Below are 25,662 nucleotides of genomic sequence, written 5' to 3'. Positions count from 1 at the left end.
TAGAATTCAATTTCTCGTTGTAATACAGGGGGAAAGCGATTGTTCAAATTCGAGCTTGTGGCAGCTGTGGCGGAGGTGAGTTAGCTGTGCCTGGGGGCAGCGAGTCCGGGCCCCTGTACAGGTATCATATGTAATGTGTAGTAGGATGTGTGGGCTATGTTGGTAGTGATGAAACTGTAGTCGTGTAGAATGTATTCATCTGGCTAGTGTGCACACAGCCCTGCATCTTCCCATGCACCAGGCTCTGATAAATGCGTCTTTTATCCCCCCCCCCCCCCCCACATCACAAATCCATCTATTAACCCCTTCCATACCCAGCCAGTTTTCACCTTCCTGGCACAGCCTAATTTTGACATCTGTCACTTTCTGTGCTGATAACTTTGTAACGATTTTGCTTATCCAAGCCATTCAGAGAGGGTCTCATGACACATCTTCATGTTAGTGGTAATATGGTGTTACTTTTATTTCTAATAAATAAATAAAAATCCCAAATTTACTAAATCACATTTTTCAAATGTTTGCTTTTGAGACAGATAGTGGTACCTCATAAATTAGTTATTGACATTCCCCATATGTCTGCTTTATGTTGGCTTCATTTTGTAAACGTCACTTTTATTCTTTTAGGACGTTAGATGGTTTAGAAATTTAGAAGCAATTTTTAAAGATGTAAAAACCCACTTTTTTAAGAACTAATTCAGTTCTGAAGCCACTTTATGGGGGCTTACATTGTAGAACCATAAATCACCCCATTTTAGCAACTGCACCCCTCAAAGTAACCAAAATTGATTTTACAAACGTTAAAGGGAACCTGTCACCGGGATTTTGTGTATGGAGCTGAGGACATGGGTTGCTAGATGGCCGCTAGCACATCCGCAATACCCAGTCCCCATAGCTCTGTGTGCTTTTATTGTGTAAAAAAAAACAACAATTTGATAAATAAGCAAATTAACTCGAGATGAGTCCTGTCCCTGAGATGAGTCCTGTACGTGAGATGAGTCAGGGACAGGACTCATCTCAGGTTAATTTGCATATGTATCCAATCGTTTTTTTTACACAATAAAAGCACACAGAGCTATGGGGACTGGGTATTGCAGATATGCTAGCGGCCATCTAGCAACCCATGTCCTCAGCTCTATACACAAAATCCCGGTGACAGGTTCCCTTTAACTCTTTAGTTGTTCCACAAGAATTACAGGGATTTTCTACTGATGACCTACCCTCTGGATAGAGGTCATCAGTATGTGATCCGAGGGAGTCCGGCACTCAGTCAGCTGTTTAAGAAGTCACCTGCGCTCGTAATAGCACCGCGGCCTTCTCGCGGATGTCACATGGCCTAGACTCAGCTCAGCCCTATTGAAGTGAATTGTGAGCATTAGTGCCTTATCAAACAGCTGATCGGCGTGGTTCATAGGTGTCAGACCCCAACTGATCAGAAACGGATGACCTATCTAGAGGATAGAAGCAAAATGGAGGTGAAATTTCAAAATTTAGAAATAATATTATTTTTTTGTTATGTGCAGAATTGCCTTTTTTTTCTGAAACACAGCCAGGGTTAATAACCAAATAAAACTCAATATTTATTACTCTGATTCTTCAGTTCACAGAAACACCCTATATACACTCACCTAAAGAATTATTAGGAACACCTGTTCTATTTCTCATTAATGCAATTATCTAGTCAACCAATCACATGGCAGTTGCTTCAATGCATTTAGGGGGGTGGTCCTGGTCAAGACAATATCCTGAACTCCAAACTGAATGTCAGAATGGGAAAGAAAGGTGATTTAAGCAATTTTGAGCGTGGCATGGTTGTTGGTGCCAGACGGGCGGTCTGAGTATTTCACAATCTGCTCAGTTACTGGGATTTTCACGCACAACCATTTCTAGGGTTTACAAAGAATGGTGTGAAAAGGGAAAAACATCCAGTATGCGGCAGTCCTGTGGGCGAAAATGCCTTGTGGATGCTAGAGGTCAGAGGAGAATGGGCCGACTGATTCAAGCTGATAGAAGAGCAACGTTGACTGAAATAACCACTCGTTACAACCGAGGTATGCAGCAAAGCATTTGTGAAGCCACAACACTCACAACCTTGAGGTGGATGGGCTACAACAGCAGAAGACCCCACCGGGTACCACTCATCTCCACTACAAATAGGAAAAAGAGGCTACAATTTGCACGAGCTCACCAAAATTGGACTGTTGAAGACTGGAAAAATGTTGCCTGGTCTGATGAGTCTCTATTTCTGTTGAGACATTCAAGTGGTAGAGTCCGAATTTGGCGTAAACAGAATGAGAACATGTATTCATCCTCTGATGGCTACTTCCAGCAGGATAATGCACCATGTCACAAAGCTCGAATCATTTCAAATTGGTTTCTTGAACATGACAATGAGTTCACTGTACTAAAATGGCCCCCACAGTCACCAGATCTCAACCCAATAGAGCATCTTTGGGATGTGGTGGAACGGGAGCTTCGTGCCCTGGATGTGCATCCCTCAAATCTCCATCAACTGCAAGATGCTATCCTATCAATATGGGCCAACATTTCTAAAGAATGCTATCAGCACCTTGTTGAATCAATGCCACGTAGAATGAAGGCAGTTCTGAAGGCAAAAGGGGGTCCAACACCGTATTAGTATGGTGTTCCTAATAATTCTTTAGGTGAGTGTATGGTCGTAAACTGCTGAATGGGCACACGGTAGGGAGCAAAAGGGAAGGAGCAACATATGGATTTTGGAGAGCAGATTTCACTGGGATTATTTTAAGTTCCCAATTGCATTTGAAGACCCCCTGATGTACCCCAAAAAGTCACCCCATTTTGAGAACTACAGGATAAGGAGACAGTTTTATTTGTACTATTTTGGGTACATATGATTTTTGATTGGTAAATAGTATGCTTTTTGTGAGACAAGGTAACAAAAAATGGCTGTTCTGGTACAATTTTTATTTTTTGTTTTTTACAGTATTCACCTGACAGGATAGACCAGTGGTGGCGAACCTATGGTACGGGTGCCAGAGGCGGCACTCGGAGCCCTCTCTGTGGGCACCCGCACCATGGAAAAAGTCTATGGTGTACCAATATGCCATAGACTTTTCCTGCCATTCATCAGCGCAGGGCGCACTATGGACAACACAGGGCGCACTATGAACAGCGTAGGGCGCACTATGAACAGCACAGGCAGCGCAGGGCGCACTATGAACAGCACAGGCAGCGCACTGAATGTAGGCAGGATATTATAGCTAAATGATAAAGTACATGGAAGATATACTATATTGGTATTCATATTGAATTGCAGTGTTGACACTTTGCGATAAATAAGTGGGTTTTGGGTTACAGTTTGGGCACTCGGTCTGTAAAAGGTTCACCACCACTGGGAAAGACAATGTATTATTTTTATAGAGCATAGCGTTACGGATGCAACTATATCAAATATGTCGATATATATTTTTTTTTCAGTTTTACATAATAAAGCATTTAAAAAAAAAAGCCATTTTTTTTTATTTCTCTGCCAATCGACTTGTCTAGGAGTAAATTTTTGTGGTAAGAGTAGACGTTTTAATTTGTGCTATTTTTGGGTAAATATAATTTTTTTGATCATGCAATATTTATTACCCTAAGGCCTCCTGCACACGACCGTATGGCTTTTTCAGTGTTTTGCGGTCTGTTTTTCACGGATCTGTTGTTCCGTTTTTTGTTTCCATTGTGTTTCTGTTCCGTTTTTCCATATGTCATATACAGTATACAGTAATTACATAGAAACATTTGGGCTGGGCATAACATTTTCAATAGATGGTTCCGCAAAAACGGAACGGATACGGAAGACATACGGATGCATTTCTGTATGTATTCCTTTTTTTTGCGGACCCATTGACTTGAATGGAGCCACGGAACGTGATTTGCGGGCAATAATAGGACATGTTCTATTTTTCAACGGAACGGAAATAAGGAAACGGAATGCATACGGAGTACATTCCGTGTTTTTTTTTTTTTTTTTTTTTTGCGGAACCATTGAAATTAATGGTTCCGTATACGGACCATATACGGAACGCAAAAAACGGCCAGTAAACGGGGGAAAAAAACAGTCGTGTGCAGGAGGCCTAATTCTGCAGTTTATAGAAACACTCCATATGGGGTCATAAACTGCTGTATGGGCACACAGCAGGGCTCAGAAAGGAAGGTCAGATTTTGCTGGACTAGTTTTTGTGAACCTTGTCACATTTAAAGAGACCCTGAGGTACTGCTACAGGGGAAATCCCTAAAAATGACCATAACGAAATTTATCAAGGGGTATAGTAAGTGCTTTGACCCAACAAGTGTTTTATAAAATTGGCACTGTTATGGGGGGGGATCTGTGGATGGCACTGTTATGGGGGGGGATCTGTGGATGGCACTGTTATGGGGGGGGATCTGTGGATGGCACTGTTATGGGGGGGGATCTGTGGATGGCACTGTTATGGGGGGGGATCTGTGGATGGCACTGTTATGGGGGGGATCTGTGGATGGCACTGTTATGGGGGGGATCTGTGGATGGCACTGTTATGGGGGGGATCTGTGGATGGCACTGTTATGGGGGGGGGGATCTGTGGATGACACTGTTATGGGGGGGGATCTGTGGATGGCACTGTTATGGGGGGGGATCTGTGGATGGCACTGTTATGGGGGGGGATCTGTGGATGGCACTGTTATGGGGGGGGGGATCTGTGGATGGCACTGTTATGGGGGATCTGTGGATGGCACTGTTATGGGGGGTCTGTGGATGGCACTGTTATGGGGGGGATCTGTGGATGACACTGTTATGGGGGGGATCTGTGGATGACACTGTTATGGGGGGGGATCTGTGGATGGCACTGTTATGGGGGGGGATCTGTGGATGGCACTGTTATGGGGGGGATCTGTGGATGGCACTGTTATGGGGGGGGGATCTGTGGATGGCACTGTTATGGGGGGGGATCTGTGGATGGCACTGTTATGGGGGGGGGATCTGTGGATGGCACTGTTATGGGGGGGGGATCTGTGGATGGCACTGTTATGGGGGGTCTGTGGATGGCACTGTTATGGGGGGGATCTGTGGATGGCACTGTTATGGAGGGGATCTGTGGATGGCACTGTTATGGAGGGGATCTGTGGATGGCACTGTTATGGGGAGGGGGATCTGTGGATGGCACTATATAGCATCTTATGCTATATGTGTCATCCACAGATCCCCTTCCCCATAACAGTGCACAGATCCCCTTCCCCATAACAGTGCACAGATCCCCTTCCCCATAACAGTGCACAGATCCCCTTCCCCATAACAGTGCGATGCACAGACCCCCCTCCCCATAACGGTGCCATACACAGATTCCCCTCCCCATAACAGCCCCGGCCCCGCTGCTCACAGCAGACTATTCTGGCAGTAACCTTTACTCAGCGCATCTTTATTACCTTACAATGAAGCTCAGGTAACAGGCAGAGCGGGCGGCGGCGTAACATCACTCACTCACGTGATGCACCTGCTCCGCCCACTTAATGAATGAAGGAGGCGGAGCAGGCGCGTCACGTGAGTGAATGACGTTACGCCGCCCTCCGCTCTGCCTGTTACTGGAGCTTCATTGTAAAGTATAGCAACGAATCGGCGATTATACGATAACTGGATTCATCGACAACGAATCCCGTTATCGAATATTATCGATAGTCGATTAATCGTTGCAGCCCTAAATGAAATGTGAAATTAAAAATTAATTTGTTTTTCAATGATATGTACATTTAGCTTCAAATGTTTCATTTTCACCAGTGCTAATAGGAGAAAGGCTGACACATTTTGTTACATGCTTTTTCCATAGTACGACAATACCCTATATGTGGTCGGAAACTGCTGTCTGGACGCCCTGCAGGGTTCAGAAGATAAAAACCACCATGTGCATTTGAGGCCTAGCTTGGGAATTTATACAGCTCCGGCCGACAACTGTAGAGGCTTGAGGTGAAGTAAAGAAGTGACCCCATTTTGGAAACCACATTCCTCACAGAATTTACCAAGGGGTGTAGTGAGCATTTTAACCCCACAGGTGTTTTGCAAATATTTATTTACAGCAGATGGTTCAAAGTGAAAACTGCAATTTTTACGCAAATATGTCATTTCAGTGCTCAATTTGTTGTGCCCGGTGTATGCCATTGTAATAAGCAAGCCCTCTTATAATACTGCTGTGCTTCTTGGTTTTATAAATACCCTTCATGTGGCCTTAATCTTTTTCCTGGACATACAACAGGGTTTAGGAGTAAAAGAACACCATGCACATTTGAAGCCCAATGTGGGGATTACGCAGCTTGTGCTGACAACTGTAGAGGCTATGGGCTGAAATCCTGAATGGAAACCCCGAGAAGTGACCCTATTTTGGAAATTCTGCCCCTCAGGTGAGGCATTTCAGTGCCCAGTACGTGGTGCCATGTGACGCTCACACCACTTTTCTTGAATTGATAGGCAGGTTCTACTGGGTACGGAAATGCCATACATGTGGACATAGGCTGGTGTATGGGCACATGGTAGGATTTATTGAGTCATCTTGGAGTTATCGAATGAATTAAAATGGCCACCAGCAGCCTGGACTGGTTGCCTTTACTTGAAGAGCTCCCTAGGGGTAGGGCTGGGTCTCACTACACATTACACTAGGGGTAGGCAACCTCTGGTGCTCCAGATGTCGTAAAATTCCCAGCATGCATACTTGCTCTACTCTTCCAAGAACTCCCATAGAAATGAATGGCGCATGCTGGGAATTGTAGCTTTACAACAGCTGGAGTGCAGAACATTGCTGCAGGGTGCTGCACTCTGGCCCTTATTACATATTGGTAAGGTTTCCTGTCAGGCTGCTCAGCCATGATGGCATATCATAGACATGATCACATCATTACCATCTATTGCAAAGCAGTGTAGTGAGGCAGCTCTGAAAGTGGTGACATTCTAGGTTGCTGGTGGCCATTTTAAAGTGCTCCTTTAGGGCCGCACCCAACACTGATCAAAACCCAATGATTCACAGTTGTGCTTGGAATGTGAAAGAGGAAACTGGAGTAACCACTCAGAATCCAGCTCTCATTTTTCAGAGGTCCTTTTATAAATGAAAGAAGTGATCTGATTGGTTGATTTGGGGGATTCCTTTGTAGTAGTTTTGCTAAATCTCCCTCTTATTTTTTTTTGCAGGCACTCCAAAGGGTGACTTTTCTTACTTAATGGCCGTTGAATAGTTTTAGGTCTTCTCGGACCTGGCAAACCTTTTCAATGTACATGTTGAAATCTGTGGCAAAACCACAGCCTAATGGGTGTCAAAATCCATTAACGGATGTTATGTGATGTTTCTAGTATGTCTTAGGGGTCCTTTACACAGCATTTTTGACAGCTGAATTTTGCCACAATTCTGCACCAAAACCACCGGATGGCCGTGAAGAAACCACTTTCAGTTGGTTTTATTGCAGCTGTGGTTTATTTCTGTGACCTTTTCCAAGAATAAGAACATGTGGTTAGGGTTGTAGCGGGTATCGAATTATCCATACCCAATCGATACTTTTTGTACCGGTATCGATTCTACTGCGCAGCCTAGTATCAGAGATCATGTCGCACACGGCGCTCTCAGGGGCACCATGTTCTCCTCAGCAGAAGCACCTGAGGGGTTAACTGCCGCGGATCGCAGCGCCCTGTCATAGAGGTCGGGTGCCGACTATGTGATTCTGCAGCTGGCACCCCCTCCTGTATTTGTATTAAATGTTAGTTCTCTTCATTGGTGGCGCAGTGTGCCCCTTCTCCCAATACAAAAAAAAAGTCATTGGTGGCAGTGGCCACAGGGTCCCCCCTCTTCATTGGTGGCAGTGGCCACAGGGTCCCCCCTCTTCATTGGTGGCAGTGGCCACAGGGTCACCCCTCTTCATTGGTGGCAGTTGCAGCTTCTGATCAGAGCCCCATCAGTGTAATCCTGGGGCTCTGATCGGTTACCATGGCAGCCAGGACGCTACTGAAGCCCTGGCTGCCATGGTAATCTCTCTGCTGCTGTGTGTACTATGCACAGGGCAGCAGTGAGAGTGTAAAGTCCTATTCACCCTGATAGAGCTCTATTAGGGGGAATAGGACAAGGGATGAAAAGATCCCAGGCTCTAGCCCCTAAAGGGGAAAATGGTTATTAAGTTTTTAAAAAAAAAAAAGTAAAAAAACCCCCACCAAGTATAAATCACCCCCTTTCCCAATTTTACATATAAAATATATGAACAATAAATAAATAAACATATTACATATCGCCACGCCCAAAAAATTGCGAACTATCAAAATATAAAAAAAATCTCCTATGCGGTGAACACCATAACGATTAGCCATTTTTTTTGCCCCCTTGTCCCCCCCCAAAAATAGGATAGGACTGTTCGATTATGTCCCGGATGTTCCATAAAATGCGGAATGCACGTGGCTTTTTTGATGGTTTATTTTTTTCCGCATGGTATCGCAATACTTTTTTATGGTATCGAAATCGAATCAAAATTTTGGTATCGCAACAACCCTACATGTCGTAGAGTATACGTTTTAGATGCTTTTAATCACAATAGTGTCATACAAGTACGGTGTAGTTCATATCCATTTATACAAAAAGACTGGGCACACCTATGATATTGGGTCACTAACTTTATTTAATATATTTAAAATACATTGTTGAATAGAGTGTATTAGAGTAAAATATCTGACACAATATTGCTTAATGTTAAAAGCCGGTGTCATTGTTATATGCTTAATCCTGACCTGAAGTGGGACGCCGCCAGGCCAGTAACATAGCAGGACTCTGCCCGCTACAATTTCACTACTATATAAGTCCGATCAGAGGATTTAAAAGCTACTTACTGCTGCCTAATATTGGGGACAATATCAGAAGATTTAAAAGCTATACATTGCTGCCCAATTGTGGGGACAATATTGCAAACTTTACTCTTGAGTCACCTGCACTGTCCAACAAACATTTTAAATGAATTTGAGCTATTACAAATTCTCATAGCAAATCATTATCACTAACTTATATTGACCAAGGGATTTGGATTGTTTTTTTTGGTTGCCATCAATGCTGCTAACATTGAAGGATACGGCTATATTTGATTGCTTTATGCCGTGTTTATACTAATATCTAGCACAAATTCAACTGGTGTATCATGCGGTTCTAATTTATTGGTGTATGTTATTAATGTATTTTATTGGATGCTTTTTTATTATATATTTTCTATTTTTTATTGTATTTATCATATTTATCAAGGATTAATTAATGGTATGCGCCTACCCCTGGACGTATTATAACTGATAAATCTGTGGTTTTACGCTGGGAGAATTTTTAATGTGGACAGTCACGGGGGATAAATAACCCAATCACGTCCTCGAGTCACTACCCTTTTGAAATTGCCAGCAATATTGTGTCAGATATTTTACTCTAATACACTCTATTCAACAATGTATTTTAAATATATTAAATAAAGTTAGTGACCCAATATCATAGGTGTGCCCAGTCTTTTTGTATAAATTTTCTGTCCTTATTTCAGCAGTGGGGTGACACTGCGGGACTGAGAGCACCCTGTTTGGTGGACAAACTATCCTGTGCATCCTACTAATATACTATATTACGTAGTTCATATCCAGATAAATATATTACATTAGCCACTAAATAATTCCCAAACGACCTTTTTCAATGGAATCTGTAAGTATGTATTCAATATGTAATTCTATGTACAGTGAAGGTCACATGGAAAAAAGGAAAAGGAAAGAGACAGAGGATATCGTAGGCAGCTAAGGGTACTTTCACACTAGCGTTATTTTTTTCCGGCACTGAGTTCCGTCACAGGAGCTCAATACCGGAAAAGAACTGATCAGTTTTATCCTAATGCATTCTTAATGGAGAGCATTCCGTTCAGGATGCATCGGTTCAGTCCCTCTTACGTTTTTTGGAATGCCCGATTCGGCATTAATTTCCATTGAAATGTAATAGTGCCGGATCTGGCATTAAGTGTTCCGGCAAAACGGATCCGGTTTTCCGGTCTGCGCATCCGGATCCGTCTGACAAATGCCATCAGTTTGCGTCAGGATTGCCGGATCCTCTGTCGCAAGTACCCTAGGCCAAATTAACTAATGCCAACCAAGGCAATGAGACCTATCTTGACCCAGGTATTACTTAAAACTTCACTTTTATTTCTGAGTATACTAAAACCTAAATCGCAATAGGTAAATGAAAAAATGCTTGTCTTTATTAATTTTCTACAAATCAAAAGCCTTAATTGATTGATTGATAACTGTGCTAGTATGCTAGTCCTTTTGGACAGCCACAGTTTAAACACTGAGGAAGGAGACCGCACATTAAAACAACAAACTGCCCCCCGACATGTTTCGCCAGATAACAGGCTTCTTCAGGGGAAATGGGCAGCATTTCCCCTGAAGAAGCCAGTTATCTGGCGAAACATGTCGGGGGGGCAGTGGCTGTCCGAAAGGACTAGTATAGTAGCACAGTAATCAATCAATTATGATATACATCTAAGGCCTCTTTCACACTACAGTATGTCCATTTCAGTGTTTTGCGTTCCGTTTTTCACGGATCCGTTTTTCTGTTTCGGTTCCGTTTTTCCGTTCCGTTTTTCCGTATGGCATATACAGTATACAGTAATTACATAGAGAAAATTGGGCTGGGCATAACATTTTCAATAGATGGTTCAGAAAAGAATGGAAACGGAAGACATACGGATGCATTTCCGTATGTGTTCCGTTTTTTTTGCGGACCCATTGACTTTGCGGACAGCACATTCCGTCCCTATAGAGAATGAATGGGTCCGCACCCTTTCCGCAAAATTGCGGAAAGGATGCGAGAACATTTTGCGGACGTGTGAATGGAGCCTAATGGAGCCACGGAACGTGATTTGCGGCCAAATATAGGACATGTTCTATCTTTCAACGGAACGGAAATACGGAAACGGAATGCATACGGAACACATTCCTTTTTTTTGCGGAACCATTGAAATTAATGGTTCCGTATACGGACCGTATACGGAACGCATAAAACGGACCGCAAAACAAAAAAAAAAAAACGGTAGTGTGAAAGAGGCCTAAGGGTCCGTTTTTTCTTTCCTGATCTGTTCCGTTTTATGCGGAACAGATCTGGACCAGTTCTGTACCCATTCATTTTCAATGGGTCCTGGAAAAAATCGGACAGCACAATGTGTGCTGTCCGTTTCCGTTGTTCCGTTCCGCATGTCCGAAAAAATAAAAAACTTGTCCTATTCTTTTCCGCAAAAATCGGATCCTGGTACAATACAAAGTCAATGGATCCGCAAAAAAACGGAAGACATTCGTATGTCATTACGTATGTCATCCGTTTTATGCGGATTCCGTTCCTGGAAATTTAATTTTTATTTTATAAACTTTTATTCGCTTCTTCTTCGGGATATAGAAATATATTCACTTCTTCTTCGGGATATATTCACTTCTTCTTCGGGATATAGAAAAATACTGACGTGTGAATGTAGCCTTAGAGTGTTTGCCGGTACTGTGGTACTTTTGGCTTTTTAATTTTTAGCTGATTAGCTGTGTGTATGGGAGTCCTTGTTCTCCCTTTATGGAGGGTTGACGTCGCATAAGTCCCCTCTGCTTTACACTGCCACGGACAGCAGAAGCAGAGCTAATATCAGTCCTGCAGACTGCGACACTGTGATCTGTCAGTGAGAAGGTGGGAGATAGTGCACTCTCCCGGTCCTCCTCAATCATCAAGTCCATTCCTGTGAAGTTGAGACTGTAATTTTAACTTTAGGCTTTTGATTTGTAGAAAATTAATAAAGACAAGCATTTTTTCATTTACCTATTGCGATTTAGGTTTTAGTATACTCAGAAATAAAAGTGAAGTTTTAAGTAATACCTGGGTCAAGATAGGTCTCATTGCCTTGGTTGGCATTAGTTAATTTAGTTATTATAATACCTTACCCAGGTTTTGTCCTAAATATACTCATTATAGTACCTTAGGCCCCTTTCACACGGGCGAGTTTTCAGCGCGGGTGCAATGCGTGATGTGAACGCATTGCACCCACACTGAATCCTGACCGATTCATTTCTATGGGGCTGTGCACACAAGCGGTGATTTTCACGCATCACTTGTGCGTTGCGTGAAAATCGCAGCATGTTCTATATTGTGCGTTTTCCGTAATAACTGATGGAAATAACTGATCAAAGAAAGAGACACTCAGTGCTGTAAGTCATTTAAAGGAGATGTGAGGAGCCAGATGAGAAGTGTGATGGTATGTAGCACAATGAGTCTTGAGATATACAAGATAAGGTAATATCCAGTGAGATCAGAGACAAGATAACAGGGGAGGCAGCAGGAGGAAGGAATCTGTAAGAAGAGGTAATGAAAGGAAAAGGGGTCTGTGCAGTGTACCTTTGGCAATGAAGGAGAAGAGCTCATCAGGATGTGGCCATAATGTCCGTTGGTAGGCTTTCTTGGGGTAGTTGTGGCCATAAACTTCGTTTTTTTTGCAGGTTCAGCGCAGCCGCTCAGTGACACCAAATTCAGCTTTCAAAAGACGCTGTGTGAACAACCCCTTTAACGTCACATGCATCCTGCATTCATTTTTTTTTTTTTTTTTTTTTTTTTTTAACTGCATGTGTTTTAATTATTGGTATTCTTTCCCTCAGTACATATCTGTTTAACCTCAAATCCTATAAAATAAAAAAAGTCTTACTATGCCTAAATGTTGAGTGTCTTTTACATTTGCATTGCAGGTTGCTTTATATGGCATCTAACAATGCCCGCATGTGCTGCCATCAATTGCACAAGCCGACAGACCCGTGGATGTGGCAAGTCATTTCACCGGTATGTAAAACATTGATGCAAAGTAATAATTCAGTTATCTTCTATCCACTGTATAGGGGACGACAGGTCATGGAGATCCAACCACTGGGGTCACACTAATCACAAGAACAGTGGGGGGCATTTACCTAGACTGACATTCCCATATGCCAGTCTTGATCCTCTGTGCACTGGAGCAAGATGCCTCTTAATAAATTCGGTACATCTCTGGCAGTCCATGTGCCAGAAACTCAAATCTATGCTAGCTAGGGGCCGGTGTAACTTATGCCAGTTTCTTATGCAGCAGGCTGTGATGAGCTCCCAACCCTTTCCTATGGGAGCATTCTTGTGATCAGTGGTGGTCCAGGCGGTTTGTACTCCCACCTAACACACATCCCCCATCAAGTGGATTTTCTATCAACAGTTTTAGCTGACACTGTTTATATATATTAAATTATACCTGTGAAAATCTTCATTCATCTGTATAGAGCGATCAAAGTATAAAGCGCTTTTGTCTGCCTAACCCCTCAGATGCCTCAGTCGCTATTGATCTTGGCATCGGAAGGGTTTAATGAACCAGATCAGAGTCATCCAGTGGGTGTCAACTGTATTATACAGCCAGCACATGCCGTGTATTGAATGGGCTTAGCTTGTAAGCGTGCTCCATACGTCACATACACAAATGATGTACATGTACAGTATTTTGCGTTAAGCAGTTAAAACAAAGTATTTACAGGCCGACTTCCACCTTATATACAAATGGGTGGTAACTTGCAAATTGCTCCTTTCTGCCCGTCAACGGTCAGCTATCCATTCAGAGCTGCAGGTACAACCTAATAAGTGCAGAGCGATTTATTTAAATTTGCATAGAGTTTCGTATTTATTAGCCTTAAACATGGACACCGGCAATGTGCATTCTGCATTTTGCGGAGCGCACATCGCCGGCACTCTCATAGAAAATGCCTTTTCTTGTCCACAATTGCGGACAAGAATGGGACATGTTCTATTTTTTTGCGGATCCGCAAATGCGGATGCCGACAGTACATTCCGGCCCCATTGAAAATTAATGGGTCTGCACCTGTTCCGCAAAATTGCGGAACGGATGCAGACCCATTTTGCGGACGTGTGAATGGATCCTAATGCCACTTTCACACGTTCCGTATTTGGTCAGTCTTTTACATCAGTGATTTTTAGCCAGAACCTCAAGTAGAACCTCCAGAGAGAAAAACAATAATACCTCTGCTGTGTTGGACCCAGTTCCGGTTTTTACTTACAGATGTCAATGAATCATCCTGACTAAATACTGACCGTGTGAAAGTCGCCTTAACCCTTTCACTACCAGGGGTGTTTGGAAATTTTGCACCTCTGGTAGCCAGGGCAGTTTTGACAAGAACAAATAAGACCTAAATAAGAAAATTAAAAAATCATACTTAAAGAGGACCTTTCATTACAATAAAAAATCTAAACTAAGCATACAGACATGGAGAGCGGCGCCCAGGGATCTCCCTGCACTGGGCGCCGCTCCGTTCTCCCGGTATAGGCTCCGGTATCTTCAGATTTTTGGCTCAACTGGGTGGAGCCTGCCGGCGTCTCCTCCCAGGCTGTAGCGCTTGCCAATCGCAATTTATTTATTTTTTCTCCCAGGCTATGCGTTGAGCGCTGCGATTGGCCAGCTCCAGAGTGCTGGCCAATCGCTGTCCGCATCCGCATTTCCGGAGCACGGCCCCAATCTTCCGGTCCGCGGCTTCCGAAAAAAATAGAACATGTTCTATTCTTGTCCGCAATTGAGGATAAGAATAGGCAGTTCTATGGGGGTGCCGGACGGGTGTATTGCGGATCTGCAATAAACCACGGACGTGTGAATGGACCCTGAGGACATGTATTACTGGAACCATGTCCTGTGGTCTGAGACCAAGATAAACCTATTTGATTCAGATGGCGTCAGGTGTGTGTCACAGCAACCAGGTGAGGAGTACAAAGACAAGTGTGTCTTGCCTACAGTCAAGCATGGTGGTGGGAGTGTCATGGTTTGGGGCTGCATGAGTGCTGACGGCTGTGGGGAGCTACAGTTCAGATCACGGCATCTAAAGGCTTTAATTACCGCGATCGGCATTATTGCCGATCGCGGTAATTAGCGGCAGGTCTCTACTGTTTCAAACTGCTGCACGTGTGAGCGGGCGCCATGTTTACCTATTGCTCCAGTGCCGTACATGTATGGTGCTGGTAGCGAAAGGGTTAACCTGGAATATCTCAGGCTGTATAGCAGCTAAAGATGTGAGTCTTGTTTTAAAGCTGACAATCTAAGCTTAAAAAAAAAAAAAGAAGGATCTCTACATCCAGAGATGCAGCCTTTAGAAATGGAGTCATGTGTGAGATCTGCATGTTTACGCAGATTGTCTGGTATTGTAGCTCAGCCACCTTTATGTCAGTGGAGCTGAGCTGCAATACCACATGCAACTCATGAACAGGTGCCTCACTGTTTCTGGTAGAAGGAAGTCATATTAATATTGTATAATCTTTTAGCTTCAGCTTTCAAAGAAGTTCCCCATTATTTCTCCTAAATCTGCAGAATATCTGCTTAGTGCAACTGACCGCTAAATAATTTTTTAAAATGTATATATTTTTTTAGGTTTCCACATGGACGGCCAGAAATTCTGAAAAAATGGGTAACAAACATGCGACGTGATACCTTTAAACCATCTTCAAAAGCTGTTCTGTGCTCTGACCATTTTGAGGAATGCTGCTTTGACAGGACTGGTCAGACCATTCGGCTGAGGGTGGATGCTGTGCCAACTGTGTTTGCTTTCCCTGGGAAAGCAAGAAAGGTATGTAATAGTTTTTACCTAACACATCAAACAAACCAATATACATACCAAGAAACCTAAAATGAAAAGTTAGATTTTTACAGTCTTCCTACAAATGTTAATAGCACATATATATTGCACAGTTCTTTACAATAAGGAAGTAACACACAAGTAATCAAACAAATCGATAAACCATGAGACAGAAGCAGAGAAGACCCTTCCGATAAGTCTTTCAGTCTAAATGGAATGGAAGGAGTGAACTAGTAGGTGCATAGGCCCTGATTTATCAAGACCAGGATATGCTACCAGTCTTCATGGGCACTGCCTGTGCCTTGTCATAAATGAAATGCCTCCTCCGGTAGTCTGTGCGTCAGACTGAAACCTACTCCAGCTCATTATTACAACAGTAAGATAGGGACAGATATGAGAAATGTCTTTTAGGAGAAGGGGGAAGTATTTGCCAGTGGATTGAATGTAGGGCAGAAAGGACAGTCAAGTAAAACTCCAGGCATCAGCCTTGATGTCTATGGAGGGTGGTTGTGTTACATACAAAGATGGAGACATCAAGTTTAGTTGTAGAAGATGATTGAAAAAACAGACACTTTTAGAGACTTAGAAAGCGAATAAATATTTAAAGCTATAACTAAACACTTAGGGAGAGATTTATCAAACTGATGTAAAGTAGAACTGGCTTAGTTGGATTCCACCTTTCATTTCCCAAAGGAGCTGTCAAAAATGAAAGGTGGCACCTGATTGGTTGCTATGGGCAGCTTAGCCAGTTCTACTTTACACCAGTTTGATGAATGACCACCTTGATGTATAGAATTTTCAGGTGTTTAACTTGGTACAGAACTAAAGTTAAACTGTAAATTTCTGTTTGTCTACCTGTTGAACATAGTATAACGCTATTGACATGTAAGAGGCAGCTGTTTGTACTGCCTAGTGCAGGGATGTCAAACTTCAAAGGGTTTTCTGAGATTTTAATACTGGTGACCTATCCTCACTATCTGATCCGTGGGGGTCCAATCCCCGGGACCCCTGCTGATCGGCTGTTTGAAAAGGCACCAGTGCTCCTGTGAGCACTTACCAAGCACAGCATCGTACATTGAATAGCGTTTGTGCTTGGTATCACCCTCGGCCCCATTCACTTCTATGGAGCTGAGCTGCACCTAGGCCACATGACAGATGAACGTGATGTCACTGGCCTAGGAAAAGCTGTGGGAAGGCCGGGACACTCACAGGAGCACAGATGCCTTCTCAAAAAGCTGATCAGTGTTGGTCCTGGGTGTCGAACCCCCACGATCAGATACTGATGACCTATCCTGAAGATAGGTCCTCAGCATTTAAATCTCCAAAAACCCCTTTAAGGCCCTCCAACTGTTGCAAAACTACAACTCCCAGCATGCCCTGATAGCTGTAGGTTATTTGATTATGATAGAAGTTGTAGTTTTGCAACAGCTGGAGGGCCACGAGTTTGGCATCCCTGGCCTAGTGGATAGTCTTGCCTTTCCCTTCCCGTCAGGCTTAGTATGGTTACTTGTAGACTCATACGATCGTAAAAAGAATGTGCTTGTACATCTAGCCATAGTATATAAAATACAAATAAATCCATTATTGGATCTATCAGCATCAGCTATCCTGCATGTGGACATATTCCTGGTAGCAAAACCAGCTAGAAGAAATGTCATTCAGTAGACCCACTTCACATTAAATAACATCAGCTTTATTACTTAACAGAAAACCGCATTAAAATGACATATACCGGTGAATAGCAAAAATGCGAAGACAGAGTTAACCCCTTAAGAACCATGCTTATTTTGGCCTTCAGGATGCAGCCCCATTTTTTTTCATCTGACGTGGCTCTTTGTGGTAATAACCCTGAAATGCTTTTACTTATCCAAGCGTTCCTGAGGTTTTTTTTCATGACACCTTGTGCTTTGTTAGCAGCAAATCTCGGTTGCTATATTTTGTTTTTATTTATTTTAAAAAAATCAAAAATTTATAGAAAATTTTGCAAAATTAGAAATTTTCTAAATTTTTGTATATCTGCCTTTAACAAACATAGTCCTATCTCACAAAATACTGTATTGGTGGTCAGTAAACAATATTGGTGCATCATGCTGACTGTCTAGGATTGTTTGTTCCAGGACTAAGGCTAAAAAAAGGGGAAGCCAAAAACGAGAATAAAAAATGTGCTTTGTGTAAAACTGAGTTATCTGGTAGCCGACAAGATGCTGTGCCAGTCCTTGATTGATACAACTATAGCTAAAGAGCCTTGCTTTTTTATAAGGCTATGAAATCTGTGTTTAGGATGGAATTATGGAGTTCTCTAAAGCAGATGAAGCATAATAGGGGTGCCCCATGTACATCCTCAGAAGTATATAATACAGCTGTATGCAGTTCAGAGGAAGAAGCCTTCTTTGGGAATGACATATACTCTGAAGACTCTTGTTTTTCTGACTAAGGAGAAGCTGACCATCCCTGTTTTCTGGAAGCAGATCTGGATATATTGTTAAAAGCAATTAGAACCACTATGAATATTAAATATGTGAAAGAGCCTAGATTACTCAGCGTGACCTGGTATGTGGTTGTCGGGGACAGTTTTAACCACCCTGTTCATCCCCTCTTGGCAGGAGTGGGCTGGTCCTGCTTCCTGTCTAGAGGAGGGGTTCTAGTGTAGACTAGGGAGGAAGAAAGTCGATGTGCTCCTTCTCCTTAGGTCTCAGGATCCAGAGACTAACTGATCTCTGTGGAGGTTATTGCTTCTGCTGCAGCAAGAAAGACAGAAGGACAAGAACTCGGAATCTGCATGGCTAAAGCATAGGAGTCAGCAAGGTAACTGTGACTTCAGCTAACCAGACTTTGCTCCTTGTGAGAAACTACAGTTACAACACCATCACATTTGTGTGATGTGCCTCTAAAACCTGTATCCCGCTGTGGGCACTACAGCTGTAATTGCCAGATTACAGTTGCTTGCCAGAGATTCTAGAGAGAGACTTTAGCAAGATACCATACGAAGAGTGACATTATTTGCTACTTTGCCACCTTATACTGTGTACCGATTATTGTTGGATGTACTAGAATTTTTTATTTTGCACTCTGGTATTTATTCTTCTGCCTTGAGCCTTATCTTCTGACTCCTACCACACCATACGCTACCCATTGCACTACTGCACCTCATGCCAGGCACCCATACAACTACCAAGTGCACCCCATGTCAACCTACCCTAAGTGTAATCGTTTTTTTTCTGATGAGATACATTTCAAAGTTTCTTATGTTCACTCGTATTTACTATTCCCTTATGAAAAGTTTGTTGAAAGGTTAGTGACCATTTAACTAAGATGTATGTTAGTGTCTGTCCCATGACATGTTATTCCACCAATTAAAATGAAAGGTTTCTTCATGTATTCTGATTTCAGTACTCAGCACAGATTCTGTATCTTTGCTTATTGCTTGCAGGATCGAAAATCACAAATCTTTGCACCAGTGCTTGAAGATGTTGAGGACAAGTTTTCCATTCCAACTCATTCAATAACCGTGGATACACCTGCTCCAGACCCTGTGAACAAACGTGTTACAGTGGAACATGACTATTGTATTACAGACAGTCCTAAGGCTTTAAAAAGGAGGCTTGATGAAGCTTTAAGCAGTCTTCACAATGTCAAAAGAAGGCTGAAGATCACCCAGCAGAAGTTCAGGAGGCTGAAATTCAAGGTTCAGTCACTTGACTTAACTGAAGATCCCGTGTAGAGACAATTCCATTTTTCAGTTGTCCTTACAAAGTGTTAAAGTTGATACTCTGTTTCAAATGTATCTGTATGCATTTGTTGAAAAAGCGCCATAGTAAGGCTGTGTTTACAGAGTTTTTTATACTTTTTATCCCTTTAATATTTGCGCTGTGGATCAACCTGTCAAGCTTCTTCAAGGAGAGTAAAGAAAATGGTATATAGTGTTTAATTTCCATGATCTCCATTTAATAATGCCCCTTTGCTGCTACAATGGATTCTGAACCACGTTTTCCATCTTGGCTGTGTGAAGAAGGATACATCTTAAAAAATATATCTTACAAGTAAAGGCATTTTAAACTCCTTTTTTAAGCAGTACTGTGTACCATGAAACCGGCAATGAACAACAGAGCCTAAAATGTGAATAGTGGAAAGAGTCAAGAATATTTTTCTGTCTTCGGTTTCCCAGACAGCAGAGTGAGAAAAGTGTATGGGCTTCAAGGTGTGATTTTTAGGGCCTGCAATGTTTGCAGTTGGTGGTATCGGGAAAAAAAATCAATGTCTGATAAATTTAATTCAGTGAAAGCATAGGTTAAATTTTTATATAATTGTCCAAAGTATCCAACATGAAAATTGGATCAACCTTGCTTGTTGAAAAATTTCTTACAGTTTTGTGTCTCTAGGTCCTAGGGAGATGTATAGAAGCTTGAGATTTTTGTATATGTGGCGGTTTAAGCTCTGGGCTACCATAATTATTTAGCTGCATAAACATAGGGCTGTTTATGAATGTGTTTGTTTTTTTTTTGTTTTTTTAGAGAAATTTTTATTTTCTTTGTTTTTTAGTTTTATTTGGGATTAAAAAAATCAATTTAGTTATATATTTTAAAAGTTGCAATTTGACAGCACAAATAATAAAATTGGCTTCCCTAATTTGCGATCAGTTTGATAAATAATATGTATTTATAGTCTTGTGTGAACTGAGAGGTTATGGCAACTGTTTAGGTTGGAGTGGGCTTTTTGTTTGTTTTTTAATTTGTATTTATGGGGAAAAACATTCCTTTTTGCAGGAATATTACACCGACAGAGCTTGTTTGTGTCTTCAGCAGCTCTGTTATGTCAGAGACCCCCAGCAATCATGTAATTTCCTCTGTACACTGCATAGTGCTAATTGAGCGCTATGTATGCTGGGAAAATGTCTCTGACAGTTGGGGGACCTGACCTGCTCCTGCTAGATTGCAGGAGTATTTCTGCAGTGATGCCAAAAGTTCTGGACCTGCATGCCCACCATGAAAAGACCATAAATCAGGGCCAGTTGCTACATGTTCTATTGTAGATGCATTGGATCAATAAAAAAAAAACATATGCCAATGTGGACATTGCCTTAAACCCCCTAATAGTTTTACCAGGCTTTTTGGAAAAGGACTTAACAGTTCAGCCCGAGCAGCATGGTGAGGGGGGAGGGCTGGTTTAAAATAAGACAGGATCACAGTATTATCTCCTCTACATCACGAGATATAGCCTTTAGAAATCGGGTCAGAAGTGACCGCAGCTGAAAATGAAAGCAGGTTTCAACTGCTTTCGCTGCCAATTAGGTATGTAAAGGTTATAACTCCCTACCGATAGCAGCTAATGCTATGGGCTTGTTTTAAAGCTTAGATTGTCAGCTTTCAAACAAAAACAGGCCTGCATCTCTAGCTGCTACACAGCCCAAGATAGGAAGGGTTAAAGCAGCCCTCCCACTTCAGTTGGCTGTAACCTCAGCCAGCCTGGAGGAGGAGAGTGGGGCAGTGGGAAAGCCGACAGCCTGCACTAGTAGGGGAAAACATGCTTTCTCGTGACCCCCAGGGGGAAGCTAACATGACTTATGTACATGCTACCTATCCCCCTCTCCTCTGTCAGAGAGCATTTTTTTTCTGTTACATATGGGGGTCTTGTTTTTATCCAGGAAAGGAGTGAGAAGATGAGTGCTTGCCCATCTAGTCACCCATCTGCGCCAATTTAAGCCATTTATTGACCCCATGACCGAGATGTTTACCAACATGCTACAGTAATAGCAATAATTATTACTAGAGAGGAATCTAATATATTAGCTTTCACATAGTTATGTTTTCAGAAAACGAAATGTCTTGGAATACAGAGACACACATACAAGTGCTTTTATTGTGCAAGTAATATGATAATAAAAACTATATAAATTTGGCAGTCATAATCCTACTGACCCACAGAATAAAGTTTTCATAGTCCTTTTACCACATGGTGAATGCTGTAAAAATAATTCCCACAAAATAATGTTAAAATTGCTGTTTTTAAATTTTCCACTCTAAAAATAAAATGGTTATTTATACACTATATAATCCAAAATGGAGTTAAACGAAAACGTACAACTCCTCATGCTAAATTCAAGGTCTCTTACAGCTAAATTGAAGAAAAAAATAGTTATGTCCACTGGAACACAGAGGGGGAAAATATTACTGGTCCTTGAGGCTACAATTAGTTAAGATGCACTTACGTTGTGTCCCCGGAGGTGTGCACCAGATATGTTTACTTCAGACATTAAAGGGAACCTGTTACCGGGATTTTGTGTATAGAGCTGAGGACATGGGTTGCTAGATGGCCGCTAGCACATCCGCAATGCCCAGTCCCCATAGTTCTGTGTGCTTTTATTGTGTATAAAAACCAATTTGATACATATGAAAATAAACCTTAGATGAGTCCTGTCCCTGAGATGAGTCCAGCATGAAGGAGCCCCGCACTGCCCCACATCCTCAGAATCTCCTCCTTGCTCCCCAACGTCAGAAAGCTAGAGCACCGTAATCTCGCGATGCGCGAACTAGCGCATGCGCAGTGTCGTCATAGTGTTCCTTCCCTGTGCTGGCATCAGCCTCGGAACGAACTGCACATGCGCTAGCTCGCGCATCGCGAGATTACGACGCTCTAGCTTTCTGACGTTGGGGAGCAAGGAGGAGATTCTGAGGATGCGGTGCTGGGCTCCTTCATGCTGGACTCATCTCAGGGACAGGACTCATCTCAGGGACAGGACTGATCAAAGGTTAATTTTCATATGTATCAAATCAGTTTTTTTACACAATAAAAGCACACAGAGCTATGGGGACTGGGTATTGCGGATGTGCTAGCGGCCATCTAGCAACCCATGGCCTCAGCTCTATTCACAAAATCCTGGTGACAGGTTCCCTTTAAATTCAAAATCTACAATAAAAAAAGTGACATTTTTGGGAAGGTTTTTTTCCAATTTTAATGTGACTATTAGGGGGTTAAAGCTGTTGTTTTGTTTTGTTTTTCCTTTTCTTTTAATAATTATTAATTTGTTTGAATGTCTTGGGTATATAAAACAAATTTGTATACATAATTAATACATCTTTGAGCAGTGTATTTTCTGTCTGCCCTGACTTAGGACTTATTCACACATCCTTGTCCCTGACAAGCCTGTCAGTGTTTCATCTATGAAGATGTCTGTGAACGGTTCATTGTTGGTCCGTGTGTCTTTTTTTTTTTTTTTTTGCTGTCTATATGTTATTCATATTCCATGTGCATTGCTAGGCTGAAAAGGGGATTTCTAGAGCATCTCCTACCAATGGTCCGTAAAGACCACTGAAAGAACACAAATCCCATCACTTTTCTGTCTGTGGATTTCACCGCCCCATAGACTTCAATGGGAGCGTTTGGTCCGTATCATGGACTAAAATACTGCATGTCGTTGTTTTTCCAAGGATGTGTGAATAAATCCTTCAAATCACTGGATACGTGATCTGTCCATGTTCTCTGTGATTCATTGACGTGTATAAGCTTTACTACTTGGGGATATATAGAGGCAATTTATCACGCACTGCACTCCATAACTCTGACTTGACTTGTTACAACTTTTATAAAATTTGGTGCATTTTGTCACCACAATTTTGGAAATTGGGTGTGGTTTCCTATGTCGCTTAGTTTTACTCCAGATTTATCACTGCCGAATAAAAATCACATTCTCCAGTATGTGGTGTAAACAAAATGCCAAAACTGTTAGGGTTAAAGGGAACCTGTCACCGGGATTTTGGGTATAGAGCTGAGGACATGGGTTGCTAGATGGCCGCTAGCACATCCGCAATACCCAGTCCCCATAGCTCTGTGTGCTTTTATTGTGTAAAAAAAACTATTTGATACATATGCAAATTAACCTGGGATGAGTCAGAGCTTGAAAATATGACTCTTCTCTGGCCACACAAGTAAGATATGACTCTTTGATGTCAATTTGCATATGTATCAAATCAGGTTTTTTTTTACACAATAAAAGCACACAGAGCTATGGGGACTGGGTATTGTGGATGTGCTAGCGGCCATCTAGCAACCCATGTCCTCAGCTCTATACACAAAATCCCAGTGATAGGTTCACTTTAAAGATCTGCCAAGTTTATCAAGCAATGTGGACCATTTTGATAAATTTGGCACAACTTTTGGCAATGCAAACTCAAAGCAAAATTGATGTCCTATTATGATAAATCGCCACTTTAATGTTTTTCATAATGTTCTTCATAAAACTTTTACTTCATATGAGGAATGTATAGTTAAAGTACCTGGTGATCTCCTTTTAGTCCTCCTCCCTCTTACTTGCTGCTTCCCAGTTTCTCTGCCAAATTCCACTGCGCATACGGGTAGTCTTGGGCCTCTTTCACATGAGGGAGTTTTCCCAGCCGGATGCATTGCGTGTAGTGAACGCATAGCATCCGGACTAAATCCTGACTTATTCATTTAAATGGGTCTGTGCACATAAGCGTTGTTTTAGCCCTGATCTTCTCTGCTTTCAGGAAAAAATTACAGAATTTTTGGCCCCATAGAAATAAACGGGGCTTGCGTAAAAAAACGGTAGGCATCCAGATGCAATTCATTTTTCACTGATGAATATTCTTTTTTTCCTTCATCTGCGTGGGAAAATCCATCAAAAACTGATTTAAGCTGCGCTGAAAAAACTAAGACTGAATGCAATCGCAGATGAAACTAATTAAACGTGTGCAAAACCATCATTTTTTTTCCTGAATAGACCCTGACTCATTCCATATCACTCATGTGAAATAAGCCTTAGAAGCTGGCAGCCAATCTAGAGGTCACAGAACAAAAAAAAAGAGCACTGGTAATGGATAATGCAAAATTTAAAGCAGTTGTATGAGATTGGGGGAAAGAAAGCAGACTTTTAAAAATATATATTTTTATAGAAACTGGGCTGCTTTTGTTTGTGTGTGTGTGTGTGTGTGTGTAGGTAGTCTGTGAGTATAGTATTGCAGCTTATCACCATTCACTTAAAGGGTTTGTCCCATCTGGACATTTATGGCATACTGATTAGAATAAGCCAAAATTGTCCAATGGGTGTGGGACCTGCTCCTATCTGAAGAATGGGGCCTTGCCGTGAAAGGAGAGCACTGTATTGGCTGCGTTCTCCTTTCGCTGCTATGGGACTTCCGGAAATACACTCTGACAAAAGCAACAGTAGTCTGGATATAAGATGAGATACAGTTTTTTGCATGTCAATTTTTTTTTTTTTTTTTTTTTTGGTATGTGCCCCATGTAATGTAATTTCCTCTTTGTCATGTTCTAGAAGAAAAGTCAAACACGGCATTAAAAAAAAAAACTGAAACACTGCTTATTTTTTTTATTTTAAAATTTTTTAAACTGCGAAATAAAGCCTACAAAAACAATTTGGAAAAAAATGTCATTCACATAAAAGAAACACCTCAAGGGTAAAAACGGCATGACAAGAAAATGCCTGTTTGTCTTGTGTTTAAGATTTCCCATAGACTTTCATATTACATCTGGAGTTGGCTTTTTATTTTTTATTTTTTTGCCTAAAAACACCTGCAAAACAAATGCACCAAAAACACCTAAAGGTATATTCACACGGTATGTTTTATGTTCAGATTTTCCTTGCAGAAAATCCTCAGCGTAATACAATACTAGCTAAATTGGTGACATTTTCAGGATCTCATGTACAGGGTGTGAAAATTGACCTGTGGTGTGGATTTCGAAGTCTTCAGTATGTCAGTTGTTTGTGCAGAATTTCAATGGCGATGAAAAGGGGATGATCTCAGGAAAATCCTTATCAAAATCTACAACTAGCACATGTCGATTTGGTGTGAAAACCTCAAGAAAATCTGTGCAAACTACATTACTGCGTGTTTATTCCGTAACGGTATATGCACACAGCAGTGTAGTTTATGCTGATTTTTGTGCTGCTTTTGCTGCATATTCGCACCAAACTCTGCGTGCATAACTTGCAGATTTGAATAGGGATTTGCCTCAGATCTCAACCCTTGCATTACAAGGGTCGAAAT

General features: G+C 41.9%; 1 protein-coding gene across 1 annotated transcript; it reads left to right on the top strand.

The window, feature by feature from the left end:
* The first annotated feature begins 62 nt into the window (after positions 1–62).
* Positions 63–21,950, top strand: LOC120991569 (THAP domain-containing protein 1 B-like). The gene is made up of 5 exons (XM_040420352.1): positions 63–75; positions 7,172–7,183; positions 12,743–12,833; positions 15,439–15,634; positions 19,074–21,950. Exons 3-5 carry the CDS (start codon positions 12,766–12,768, stop codon positions 19,362–19,364), a joined length of 555 nt encoding a protein of 184 aa, XP_040276286.1. The 5' UTR covers positions 63–75; positions 7,172–7,183; positions 12,743–12,765; the 3' UTR covers positions 19,365–21,950.
* The last annotated feature ends 3,712 nt before the right edge of the window (positions 21,951–25,662 follow it).

Source organism: Bufo bufo, chromosome 2 (genome assembly GCF_905171765.1).
Source record: "Bufo bufo chromosome 2, aBufBuf1.1, whole genome shotgun sequence".
Classification (NCBI taxonomy): domain Eukaryota; kingdom Metazoa; phylum Chordata; class Amphibia; order Anura; family Bufonidae; genus Bufo; species Bufo bufo.
The sequence above is the reverse complement of the archived record's forward strand: the minus strand, read 5'-3'. Positions and strand labels throughout refer to the sequence as shown.